This window comes from Littorina saxatilis, linkage group LG1, assembly GCF_037325665.1.
Source record: "Littorina saxatilis isolate snail1 linkage group LG1, US_GU_Lsax_2.0, whole genome shotgun sequence".
Classification (NCBI taxonomy): Eukaryota; Metazoa; Mollusca; class Gastropoda; order Littorinimorpha; family Littorinidae; genus Littorina; species Littorina saxatilis.
Window position 1 is genome coordinate 1,781,052 of NC_090245.1, and position 12,884 is coordinate 1,793,935.

Below are 12,884 nucleotides of genomic sequence, written 5' to 3' on the forward strand. Positions count from 1 at the left end.
CAAAAAAGGGAGCAATTCAAGGCGTCTCTCTTTGGAAGCATTTGAAGACACTTTTGGAGAGAATTTGAGTTTCCAAGCCGTCCAATTTGAGAGTTCATGTTCGACGCAGTCGGTAGCAACAAAAGATTCTGTTCAAATCAAAAAGAAGGGGACTAGTCGCTAACTGTTATCTGTTTTTGTGACACGTTACATTATTCTGTCTGATTTGCAATCTCCATTGTGAATATTACGTCATAGTATCTTTAATATGACATCACAAACTGACGTAATTCTGAGAAAAGGAAGTGACGCGAAATTAGTAAAGAATGTACGACGAGAAAGAACCTGGAGGGAGTGAAACATGAATGAACCTTCTTATAGCTACTTATATAGACTGTCAGCTCAAACGTATAACTGTCAGCTCAAACGTACACGCCTGTATTTCCAGAGCACCGCTTTTCTGATGACGGAATTCACCTGTAACGGAGATGCACATATTCCTTGGCACTGTCGCTGTTATCTTTGTGGCAGTTCTACGTTGTGAACAAAACAACTCAGACACTTCCCGTATTGTCAGCAATGCTATATCCAATGGTTCTCTTTCTTGCTGTGTATCACAAGATGTTCTGCTTGTTTCTGCTAAAGTGACCAGAGGCAAGACAAAAAGTACTGGAGTTGTATTGTTCAGGCAGACTTGTGATAGTGGTTCTGCTCTCAAGTTAGGATGTAACAGGCTCGAGCTCAAAGAAGTCTGGAACTCACAGCTGACTTTCACTCCCACGATTCCTTCAGTTTCTTGTGCGTTCTTTAGCCTGACATTCAGTTCTGATTTTGCAACGTTTTTGTCACCTACTTTTTGTTCCAACCCGAACGCTGCAATGGGAAATTTGCAGACAACAATGGAAATTTGTGGGAATACAAGTTTTCTGTGTTTACTCGAAAAAACAAAGTTTGGTGACATTTTTCCACCCTGTGATGAACTGGTATTAAAAAAAGACCACTCCCTCGTCGTTTCTAAGGAGGCGACAAGATCAGTGTCTTCACATGGCCGCACGGAAAACGCCAACACATTCTCTGCTGTGGTCTTTACTTCATTGTTAGTCTGCACGGTTCGTTTTCGTAAATTAGTATATTGTTTGCTGGTGTTACAATTAATCGTGGGTGCCTATTGTTCTTACAGGGAATTGTTCACAAACACATCGGGCTCCAGGACAAATACAGTAGCAGCTCCCTGCAACACTAGCAAAATATCAAAGCGCGATTCAGTTAAAAACGCTTCCCAGTTGACTGCAGACAGGAGTGCTTTAGCTGGAATGAAAATGGCGAAAACATCAGAATTCAACAGGGCAGATTCAGCTCAACAGAAGCGCTCTTCCAACGCCAGTTACAGTGATTCGTGGACGATGACCTTTGTCAAAGGTGAACATAAATCTCGTCTCAAAAGAAATGGTAACCGGAACTCCCAGACCCCCGTGGCCAAAAGCTGCACCTTGCACCTCGTCGCCGATTACCTCTTCTTCACTCAGGTGGGCGGCAGTGACGTCATGACGACCGCTAACGTCATGAAGGACACGGTGCGTGATGCTGATGCAATCTTTCGCAGCACGGATTTCGATCAAGACGGCGTGGGTGACAACATCGGTTTCCTCGTCATCAACATCACCGTGTTGCGCAACTATCCTTCCCAGTACTTTCCCTACTCTCTCTACACCAGCGATCCACAGCAATACCTTCGGAACTTCTCTCGGGTGGACCACAGCAAAGTGTGCTTAGCGGTCGTCTTCACCTACCTCAACTTTGAGCGCAGTGTCGGGGGTGTGGCTTGGGCCGCCAGCTCCTCGCCTGCTGCCAGTCCGGGCGGCCTGTGTCAGCTCCCCGTGTATGTGGACAAGGAAGCGGCTCACTTCAGTTTCAACACCATCGTTGTGACGTTCAGGACTGGAGGCAAGACGGTCAGGCGCGACATGGCCGTTCGTTTCTTGCTTCATGAACTGGGCCACAGCTTTGGCAGTACCCATGACGGAGATTCTTCAAGTGATAGCTGCAGGTAGGTTGTGGATAACGTCCTTAGTACTATTTCTTAACTCTACAGGTAGGTTGTGGGTAACGCCCTTTGTACTATTTCTTCACTCTACAGGTAGGTTGTAGGTAACGCTCTTAGTACTATTTCTTCACTCTACAGGTAGGTTGTGGGTAACGTCCTTAGTACTATTTCTTCACTCTACAGGTAGGTTGTGGGTAACGTCCTTAGTACTATTTCTTCACTCTAGAGGTAGGTTGTGGGTAACGTCCTTTGTACTATTTCTTCACTCTAGAGGTAGGTTTTGGGTAACGCCCTTAGTACTATTTTTTCACTCTACAGGTAGGATGTGGGTAACGCCCTTAGTACTATTTCTTCACTCTACAGGTAGGTTGTGGGTAACGCCCTTAGTACTATTTCTTCACTCTACAGGTAGGTTGTGGGTAACGTCCTTAGTACTATTTCTTCACTCTATAGGTAGGTTGTGGGTAACGTCCTTAGTATTTTTTCTTCACTCTACTTTGCCAGCTCGTGTCATTCCATTTTCTATCCTATACATTTCTTTCTGTAGCCAAGTCGCGGTGTAGCCATTACAAATTTTAAGCAAAAAGGGAAACAGAGAAACAAAAAATCATAGCAATAGTATGTACCAGCCTCGTTGTCTGAGGTGTATGGGAGGCATGCCATTTTATTTCCTTTGTATGATATCCGCCTGAAAAACGGAATGCAACAGATCGGGTGTTCTGTACTCTATTTGTTGGGTATTTTCCTTGCCTTGTTTTCAGGCTGACCAGTGGCTCCAAGGTCGACGGTGCCTTCATGATGAGTCATCAGTCCACCACAGGGGAGATGCCCAACAACTACCGCTTCTCCCCCTGCAGCGTCCGCGCTATGTACCCCGTTATCGTTCACAAGGGGACCTGTCTGCACGAACACCGGAACAGCCAGTGCGGTAATGGGCTGAAGGAAGACGGGGAGGAGTGCGATTGCGGGAACAGCGCGGTGTGTCCTTACCGCGACGCGTGCTGTACGCCGAGCGATGTTTCCCAAAACAGTTCTGATCCGCCATGCACGTTGCACAGGTCAAAGGGCAAGACCTGCTCCCCGCTCTCCAGTCCGTGCTGCACGGCCAACTGCACTGTGGTGCGTGACGTCACTAGGGTGTGTGACGTAGGCACCGATTGCATGGGTCTATCTTTGTGTGACGGGGTGAGTGACGAGTGTCCTGAAGCTCCTGTCAAACAGAACGAAACTTCGTGTGGTGGTGGCTCCCGTTTCTGTGAAGGAGGCCATTGCACCGGCAGTGTATGTCGTAGTCACGCTTTGATAGCGTGTCAGTGTACCATTCCTGTCACAGATCGCTGCAAAGTCTGCTGCAAAACGTCCAATGATTCTGACTGTCTTTCACTAGAAACCTTGGGCCTAACAGAATCGAGTGGTCAAAATCGACCCCTGTATTTGACAGCTGGTCAACCTTGTTGGTCTCCAAAGCCTGCTTTCTGTGACGGTTTACACGTTTGTGCTTCCATTTCTTCAAGTTCAACAGATAATACAAAATATGGATTCTATCAGTCCACATCGCGTTGGATTGTGAGACACTGGCTGTATGTTCTCGGTGCTGCCTTGTGCGTCGTCGTTGGTGTGACAGCTTTCAGAACATCCAGGTTTCATCGCAAGAACTCTCACATTAAGGCGGTCCACTACGGAAAGATCATGGCCATCTTTAGGATTGCCACTCTCCTCAAGCTTCACATCATGCACGACATAGCTCTCGGCCGCTACCTCCTGGGACGCTACCAGAGGAAGGTGGCACGATGCAGAGTGCCCTTGCACTACTGGGAGGCTGTCAGCCGCCTGAGGACCTTCTTCCCTTCGTGTCCCCTCTCGCACATCGCTAACACGGTCACCTTGGCGACCAGCGAGGACGTGGTGGTGTGCGTGCTCCTGGCGCAAGGCTTTCCCATGAGGCGCTTCGTGTCCAAACTAACCACCTCAGAGGTCGCTCGCTGCGGCAAACTGTCCCGGATGTACAACAGACGACACAGTCTGCTACAACTTGATTACAACTTCACACCCGAGCATAGTTCCGGGTCATCTAGTTCCTCGGGGGAATCTTGGGACGGCTCGTCGAGTTCTGACGAAAGCAGCGATATTGGTCTGCTTACAAGAGGTGTTAATGCTTTACATACAGAGAGCGTGTCACGTGCCAGCAGTACCAGTCAAATAGGATTGCCGTCCCTTGCAGGAAAGTACATCTCCTTTCACAAAGACTTACCTCCCCGCGCGGCCCCCAGCGTGTGCTCCCTGGACACTCAACCTTTATTTCTGAGAGATACTGTTTCACACCTTATGACGTATGCACCCAGCAAAACCTTAGAAGAAAACATCTATGATCCTGAGTACAATGCGTATCTTCGACGGCTCAAAGAAGAGATGCAGAATTCAAGAAAAACATTGAACACCGCCAGCAAAGACAATGCTTCAAGGCGCTTTGTCTACACACGCTCTAAAGACAAATGGATGGACACGCCGAAGAAAGGGACGCCTACCGAGCAACAGCCAACGCCTTTCTCGATGTTGAAGTCAGTAACACGGAAGAAAACTAGAAACCCAGTTGAAATGCTGTCTAAACTAACAATCAGTAATAAGGAAAGAGATGAAGTTGGCATTGCAGACAAAAAGAAAAAGAGCAGGGAAGCTGTGTGTGCGTCGGCCAAAGAACATAATGTGCACCAAGAGGGGTCACCATTGGAGATAGCGGAAGATGGGACATTACCCGGGAAGACAGACGGAGCAGTCAAAACGAAAAAGCCAGAGCATGATGACACCTACGTTGGTGAAAAAATAAAACACAGTGGAACCGCCAATTTCGGGAAAGTTGTGTTGGAGTATTGGTTCGGCTGAAACAAGTCCAAGACTTCCACGTGCACAGAGAGAACCAAACCCCAAGGTGCTTCCAGTCCAACTGTCGCGTACGTCAGATGAACATCTCGGCGTCGCTGAGAATTTGCCGTCAAAGAGAGCAGATGAAGAACCATCGCGACCGTCAGAGACAAAAGGCACAAAACCCAAACTTTCGTTTGATCCGCATTCTCACACAGACATGACAATCCAAGGGCAGCAGTTCTACTTGCACATACTTTGTGGACGTTCACATGACACAGCAGCCTGTAAATAAACGTTCTCCGGCGAGAACCAAAAGCCCATAGCTTACCAGCATTATCCTATTGTTTCCCCAGAGCGATCTTTCGTGCGAGATAGGACAAAGCAAGACGTGTAGTGGACAATATAGGCATGATCCTAGCTGGATGTGTGGTGGACACTATTGGCATGATCCTAGCTGGATGTGTGGTGGACAATATAGGCATGATCCTAGCTGGATGTGTAGTGGACAATATAGGCATGATCCTAGCTGGATGTGTGGTGGACAATATAGGCATGATCCTAGCTGGATGTGTAGTGACCACTATACTCTAAAGGCATGATCCTAGCTGGATGTGTGGTGGACACTATTGGCATGATCCTAGGTGGATGTGTAGTGGACAATATAGGCATGATCCTAGGTGGATGTGTGGTGGACAATATAGGCATGATCCTAGCTGGATGTGTAGTGACCACTATACTCTAAAGGCATGATCCTAGCTGGATGTGTAGTGGACAATATAGGCATGATCCTAGCTGGATGTGCAGTGGACAATATAGGCATGATCCTAGCTGGATGTGTGGTGGACAATATAGGCATGATCCTAGCTGGATGTGTAGTGAACACTATAGGCATGATCCTAGCTGGATGTGTGGTGGACACTATAGGCATGATCCTAGCTGGATGTGTAGTGGACAATACAGGGATGATCCTAGCTGGATGTGTAGTGGACACTATAGGCATGATCCTAGTTGGATGTGTAGTGGACAATATAGGCATGATCCTAGCTGGATGTGTAGTGAACACTATAGGCATGATCCTAGCAGGATGTGTAGTGGACACTATAGGCATGATCCTAGCTGGATGTGTGGTGGACAATAAAGGCATGATCCTAGCTCAGTGGATGTGTAGTGGACATTTGAGGCATGATCCTAGCTGGATGTGTTGTGGACACTAGAGGCATGATCCTAGCCGGATGTGTAGTGAACACTAGGCATGATCCTAGCTGGATGTGTAGTGGACACTAGAGGCATGATCCTAGCTGGATGTGTAGTGGACACTAGAGAGTAGAGGCATGATCCTAGCTGTATGTATATTACGTAGACACTATATCGGCATGATCTTAGCTGGGTGTGTTGTGGACACAATAGGCATGATCCTAATTTACCTTCCTTGTGTATTGACAAATGTTGACAACACGTACTCACCCCCACCTCTCTCGAATAATGCATCGTGTATGTCTGTATGGGGGAAGGAGGCCAAGCAAAACTAAACCAACATGGAGATGATATGCACAAATCAAGAACACATAACTTTTGCAGTAATTAGTCATTGTTATTCTCTCTTTTTTACATTTAGTCAAGTTTTGACAAAATGTTTTAACGAAGAGGGGGGAATCGAGACGAGGGTCGTGGTGTGTCTCCAGATGTTTTTTTCATTTTTTTGATAAATTGTCTTTGATGACGTCATATCCGGTTTTTCGTGAAAATTGAGGCGGCACTGTCACGCTCTCATTTTTCAACCAAATTGGTTGAAATTTTGGTCAAGTCTTCTTCTTCTTCTTCTTCGTTCATGGGCTTAGACTCCCACGTACACTCGTGTTTTTGCACGAGTGGAATTTTACGTGTATGACCGTTTTTACCCCGCCATTTAGGCAGCCATACGCTGCTTTCGGAGGAGATTTTGGTCAAGTAATCTTCGACGAAGCCTGGACTTTGGTATTGCATTTCAGCTTGGAGGCTTAAAATCTAATTCATGAGTTTGCTCATTAAAGTTGTCATTAAAATCGATTTTTCGCAAACAAATTTAGAATTAATTGCATCGTATTCTTCATCGCATTCTGAATCTAAAAATATATACAAATGTCATGTTTACTCTTAAAATGTGATCACAATTAACGAAAACAGATTATTAGTCTTCCGATTAGAATTGAAGAAATCGATCCAAAACAGATTTCATCGTATTCTTTATTATTTCCTGATTCCAAAAACATATAGATATGATAGGTTTTCATCAAAACAAGCTCAGAAAGTTATCAAGAATACAGAAAAGCGCGCTTTCCTGCTTAGCACAATACGCTACTGCGCTAATCTGGCGTCAGTGTCAATATCACTACGTTTTGCACGTGGGAGGTGAGCGATTTCCTTCACGCGGAAATTGACGAAGCTGTACTGTCTTGGTGAAAAAATACAGTGCGTTCAGATTCATTCCGTGAGTTCGACAGCTTGACTAAATGTAGTAATTTCGCCTTATGCGACTTGTTTTCTTTTTTATGTTCACAAGCTCACATAAAATTATTTATGCAACACACTAAGACCAGACCATTGGGCCTTTCTCTCGCGCGCTTGGCGTGTGTGTGTTTGCATGTTTATGTGCACAAGTGAGTGTGTGTGTGTGTGTGAGTAGGTCCGTGTGTGTGTGTGCGCACGCGTGTATGTGTGCATGCGTGTGTATGTGTGTAAGAGAGAGAGAGAGAGAGAGAGCAAGAGAGAGAGAGAGAGAGAGAGAGAGAGCGAGAGAGAGAGAGATAGTCTTGCCTATATCTGAGTGTGTGTGTGTGTGTGTGTGTGTGTGTGTGTGTGTGTGTGTGTGTGTGTGAGTTTGTGTGTGCATATTTCCCCCTCGACATATACTCAAGACTAAAATGTTGTTTCCTGGTAAAATTAAGAAGTGAAATTATTTATGGACGAAAAGCATGTCAGTTTCTTGCGTGTGAAGAAAATTGGTTGTAAAATGTAACAGATTTCACCCCCAAAATCGAATTCTTCGAAAACGTGTACTGAGTGGTTACGTCCCTTGAGTAAGAAGGAAAACATTTTAGGATGAATCAAATTTCTAAGAAAACGAATTGGTTGGACAAATTTGGCCCTATGAATGTCAGGTACACAAGGTCGCTCATCAGTACTATCGAAGGGTGTTTTTTTGTTCAGTGTAGAGTTTATACTAGATCAACGAGGCCGAGAAGCGAAATATCAACACGGCGAAAGATGAAAACGTCACACCGGTATTTGTCCGTCTATGTGCGTGTGTGTTTTGTGTGCATGAATGATCTGTGTGTGTGTGTGTGTGTAACAGAGAGAGAGAGGGAAAAGAGAGAGCCGCGTTTTTGTTCGCATGTACGTGTCACGTACGTGCGTGCATGTGTGTGTGTGTGTGTGTATGCAAGGGTGTGTAGGTGTCTGTCTGACTATGTGCGTGTGAGTGTGTGCATGGATGAAGTGTGTGTGAGCAGAGACATAGATAGAATGTATGTCTCTGGTGTGAGTGAGTGTGCGTTTGTGTGTGTGCGTAGTTGTGTGAATGTGTGGCTATTCCACAGAGACCCGTCTCCTGACAACAACAGAAGACCTGCTATCCTCATACGACCGGGGACGCCAAGTCGACATGGCCATCTTGGATTTGTTCAAAGCCTTCGATACGGTACCCCACGATCGTCTCCTCCACAAACTCAACAGCTACGGAATCTCCGGCTCCATCCTCGCCTGGCTCTAGACCTTCCTCACCCAACGAACCATGCAGGTAATTGTGGAAGGCACGACCTCCGCCCCAACCACTGTCGACTCTGGAGTCCCGCAAGGCACCGTGTTAGGGCCTCTTCTCTTCCTTTGCCACATCAACGACCTCCCGGATGCAGTCAAGTCTCAAGTGCGCCTCTTCGCAGATGACTGCCTCCTCTACAGGGAGATCGTTGACATCAGCGACCACATCGCCCTCCAGGAAGACCTGAAGAGCCTTGAATCCTGGGCAGAGAGATGGGGCATGCGCTTCAACGCTACAAAATGCTACGTCATGACCCTAGCACGGAAAACCCCTTCCTCCTACCTCTACTCCCTAGACAGCACCATCCTCAAGAGTGTACCCACGAACCCCTACCTTGGCATTCAGTTCTCTAACGACCTGAAATGGTCCACCCACATCAACTACATCTCTAAGAAAGCAAACAGCACCCTCGGATTCCTCCGCCGCAACCTGCGCCACTGCCCATCAAACTGCAGGCACAACGCCTACCTTGCCCTCATCCGCCCTCTTCTTGAGTACGGTGCCACCATCTGGGACCCATACCTTAAGCAGGACGTCGAGAGATTGGAGCGCATACAGCGGAACGCATCCCGCTTCATCTCTGGTGACTACAGAACCACGACTCCTGGCTTCGTCACTGGGCTCCTACACAAGCTTCAACTACCAACCCTCCAGGAACGTCGCGAACACCTGCGTCTAACCTCCCTCTACAAAGTGGTTGAGGGGCTGGTGCCAGCAATCCCGCCTGACAAGTTCCTGATCCCTCAAAAACCAGGACGCCTCATTCGTCCACGTCAATCTTCCAGAGACTATAGCACCTCAAACCCAGTAGACAACTACATCAGGAACAATAGCAGATGCTTCACCGTGCCACGCTGTAACACTGAGCAATACAGACATTCGTTTTTTTCCAAAGACTGTAGTGGCCTGGAACCAATTAGATGAAGTAATTGTAACCTCGGCATCGACCGAGAGCTTCAAGTCGGCGCTGGCAGTAGCCAGACGACGATAAAGAATCAGCTGCGCACCCCCCACTCCGCTGCATCAATGCCAGACATCTGGATGACTTGTCCCACAAGTGCAGCGTAACCTACAGATACAGATACAGAGGTCGTGCACGATCCGTACTCTGTCAGTCTAGAGGCGGTATATCCCTATTCGGATGGCGTGGGTCGTGCACGATCCGTACTCTGTCAAGAGGCGGTATATCCCTATTCGGATGGCGTGGGTCGTGTACGAGCCATACGTTTTAACTTTGAATCCTTCTTTAAAAAGTAGCCAAAGTAGGGGTCGTCTACGACCCACACCATCCTGACTGCGTAGTCCAAAGCGTGATGGGGTGAAGACACCCTGAGGGTGGCGTCTGCGAGTCAAACAGGAAAAGGTGCCTCTGACGTAGTGTGGATATATATGGAGCTAGATATATATATATATATACGACTTGTGTCTGTCTGTCTGTGTGTGTGTGTGTGTGTCTGTGTGTGAGTTCGCGATGCACGGCCAAAGTTCTCGATGGATCTGCTTCAAATTTGGTGGGCATATTCAGGTAGACCCGGGACATGACACAACCTGGTCGATATTTCAACACGTGCTCTCAGCGCGCAGCGCTGAACCGATTTTGGTTCCACCTCAGCTATTTTGGTTCCAACTCAGCTACCCGGGCCCCCATACCGACACACCAAAGCCAAAGTTCTCGGTGGATCTTTTTCAAATTTGGACACCGTATTCAGCTACACCCCGGACACAATACCATCCATGAGATATTTCAACACGTGCTCTCAGCGCGCAGCGCTGAACCGATTTTGGTTTTTGTGTTCATTTCACCTTTATAAGTAACTCTTCCTTATCTTCTCATCTTCTCCAGGTTTTCAGCGTTTACCTCCCTTCCTTCGTATGGTGCACTATACTTTGAGTGGGGCATCTTCGGATATTCCCGGCGTTCTGTTACTATTTTTAGAAGGTCACCGCAGTGTCCAGAACGTAAATTGGACCCGTAAATTATCCTCACTGTAAAAGTGCAAAGGTCGAATCAATTTATAGCCACGCGAAAAATACACTGTCATCTATCTCTCTATAGATACGGCTTCTCTGTGTTTGTGTGTGTGTGTGTGTGTGTGTGTGTGTGTGTGTGTGTCTCTCTATGTGAGCAACACCTGGGGATTGTTCAGTTCTGTTTGTGATGTGGTCTGGCGGCTTTTGTGTATTTGTATGTACTGGCCTTCCTTTGAGAAGCCATAACAGTTCAAAAGGGCTTACAGATAAGCTATAAATTGCTCAATCCTGTTTGAGTGGAGTTCGCCTCCAAAGGTGATTAACACGGTTACATTCGTCGACAAGGATGGGACTCGATATGGTCAGGAATGGCATTATGGCCACTGAATCATTTTCGTGCTGTTCCCATTCCACGAATCTGGGAGGGACCTAAGCTTGGCGGGTCCATTGTTCGGACCCGGCGAAGCCGGCGTACGGCTCTATAAGTACTTCTTCCCGGCGAAGCCGGCTACCCGGGTATTCATTCTAGATATATATATATGGGAGCTAGGTCTCAGGTTCATTTACTCTTTTGTTTTTGACTCCCCTGGGTAAGCAGTCTAGGTGTAAACTAAAGGTGTGAAGCTGAGTCAATTCATGTACAGTTGCTGTGCATGCTAGGTGTAAACTAAAGGTGTGAAGCTGAGTCAATTCATGTACAGTTGATGTGCATGCTTGGTGTAAACTAAAGGTGTGAAGCTGAGTCAATTCATGTACAGTTGATGTGCATGCTAGGTGTAAACTAAAGGTGTGAAGCTGAGTCAATTCATGTACAGTTGCTGTGCATGCTAGGTGTAAACTAAAGGTGTGAAGCTGAGTCAATTCATGTACAGTTGCTGTGCATGCTAGGTGTAAACTAAAGGTGTGAAGCTGAGTCAATTCATGTACAGTTGCTGTGCATGCTTGGTGTAAACTAAAGGTGTGAAGCTGAGTCAATTCATGTACAGTTGCTGTGCATGCTTGGTGTAAACTAAAGGTTAAGCTGAGTCAATTCATGTACAGTTGCTGTGCATGCTAGGTGTAAACTAAAGGTGTGAAGCTGAGTCAATTCATGTACAGTTGCTGTGCATGCTAGGTGTAAACTAAAGGTGTGAAGCTGAGTCAATTCATGTACAGTTGCTGTGCATGCTAGGTGTAAACTAAAGGTGTGAAGCTGAGTCAATTCATGTACAGTTGATGTGCATGCTAGGTGTAAACTAAAGGTGTGAAGCTGAGTCAATTCATGTACAGTTGCTGTGCATGCTAGGTGTAAACTAAAGGTGTGAAGCTGAGTCAATTCATGTACAGTTGATGTGCATGCTTGGTGTAAACTAAAGGTGTGAAGCTGAGTCAATTCATGTACAGTTGATGTGCATGCTAGGTGTAAACTAAAGGTGTGAAGCTGAGTCAATTCATGTACAGTTGCTGTGCATGCTAGGTGTAAACTAAAGGTGTGAAGCTGAGTCAATTCATGTACAGTTGATGTGCATGCTAGGTGTAAACTAAAGGTGTGAAGCTGAGTCAATTCATGTACAGTTGCTGTGCATGCTAGGTGTAAACTAAAGGTGTGAAGCTGAGTCAATTCATGTACAGTTGATGTGCATGCTAGGTGTAAACTAAAGGTGTGAAGCTGAGTCAATTCATGTACAGTTGATGTGCATGCTAGGTGTAAACTAAAGGTGTGAAGCTGAGTCAATTCATGTACAGTTGATGTGCAGTCTAGGTGTAAACTAAAGGTGTGAAGCTGAGTCAATTCATGTACAGTTGATGTGCAGTCTAGGTGTAAACTAAAGGTGTGAAGCTGAGTCAATTCATGTACAGTTGCTGTGCATGCTAGGTGTAAACTAAAGGTGTGAAGCTGAGTCAATTCATGTACAGTTGCTGTGCATGCATGATGCTAGGTGTAAACTAAAGGTGTGAAGCTGAGTCAATTCATGTACAGTTGATGTGCAGTCTAGGTGTAAACTAAAGGTGTGAAGCTGAGTCAATTCATGTACAGTTGATGTGCATGCTTGGTGTAAACTAAAGGTGTGAAGCTGAGTCAATTCATGTACAGTTGATGTGCATGCTAGGTGTAAACTAAAGGTGTGAAGCTGAGTCAATTCATGTACAGTTGATGTGCAGTCTAGGTGTAAACTAAAGGTGTGAAGCTGAGTCAATTCATGTACAGTTGATGTGCAGTCTAGGTGTAAACTAAAGGTGTGAAGCTGAGTC

General features: G+C 46.3%; 1 protein-coding gene across 1 annotated transcript; it reads left to right on the top strand.

Annotated features, from left to right (window-relative positions):
- Nucleotides 1-313: 313 nt before the first annotated feature.
- On the top strand, nucleotides 314-7,435 carry LOC138959025 (uncharacterized). The gene is made up of 2 exons (XM_070330394.1): nucleotides 314-2,026; nucleotides 2,785-7,435. Exons 1-2 carry the CDS (start codon nucleotides 468-470, stop codon nucleotides 4,901-4,903), a joined length of 3,678 nt encoding a protein of 1,225 aa, XP_070186495.1. The 5' UTR covers nucleotides 314-467; the 3' UTR covers nucleotides 4,904-7,435.
- The last annotated feature ends 5,449 nt before the right edge of the window (nucleotides 7,436-12,884 follow it).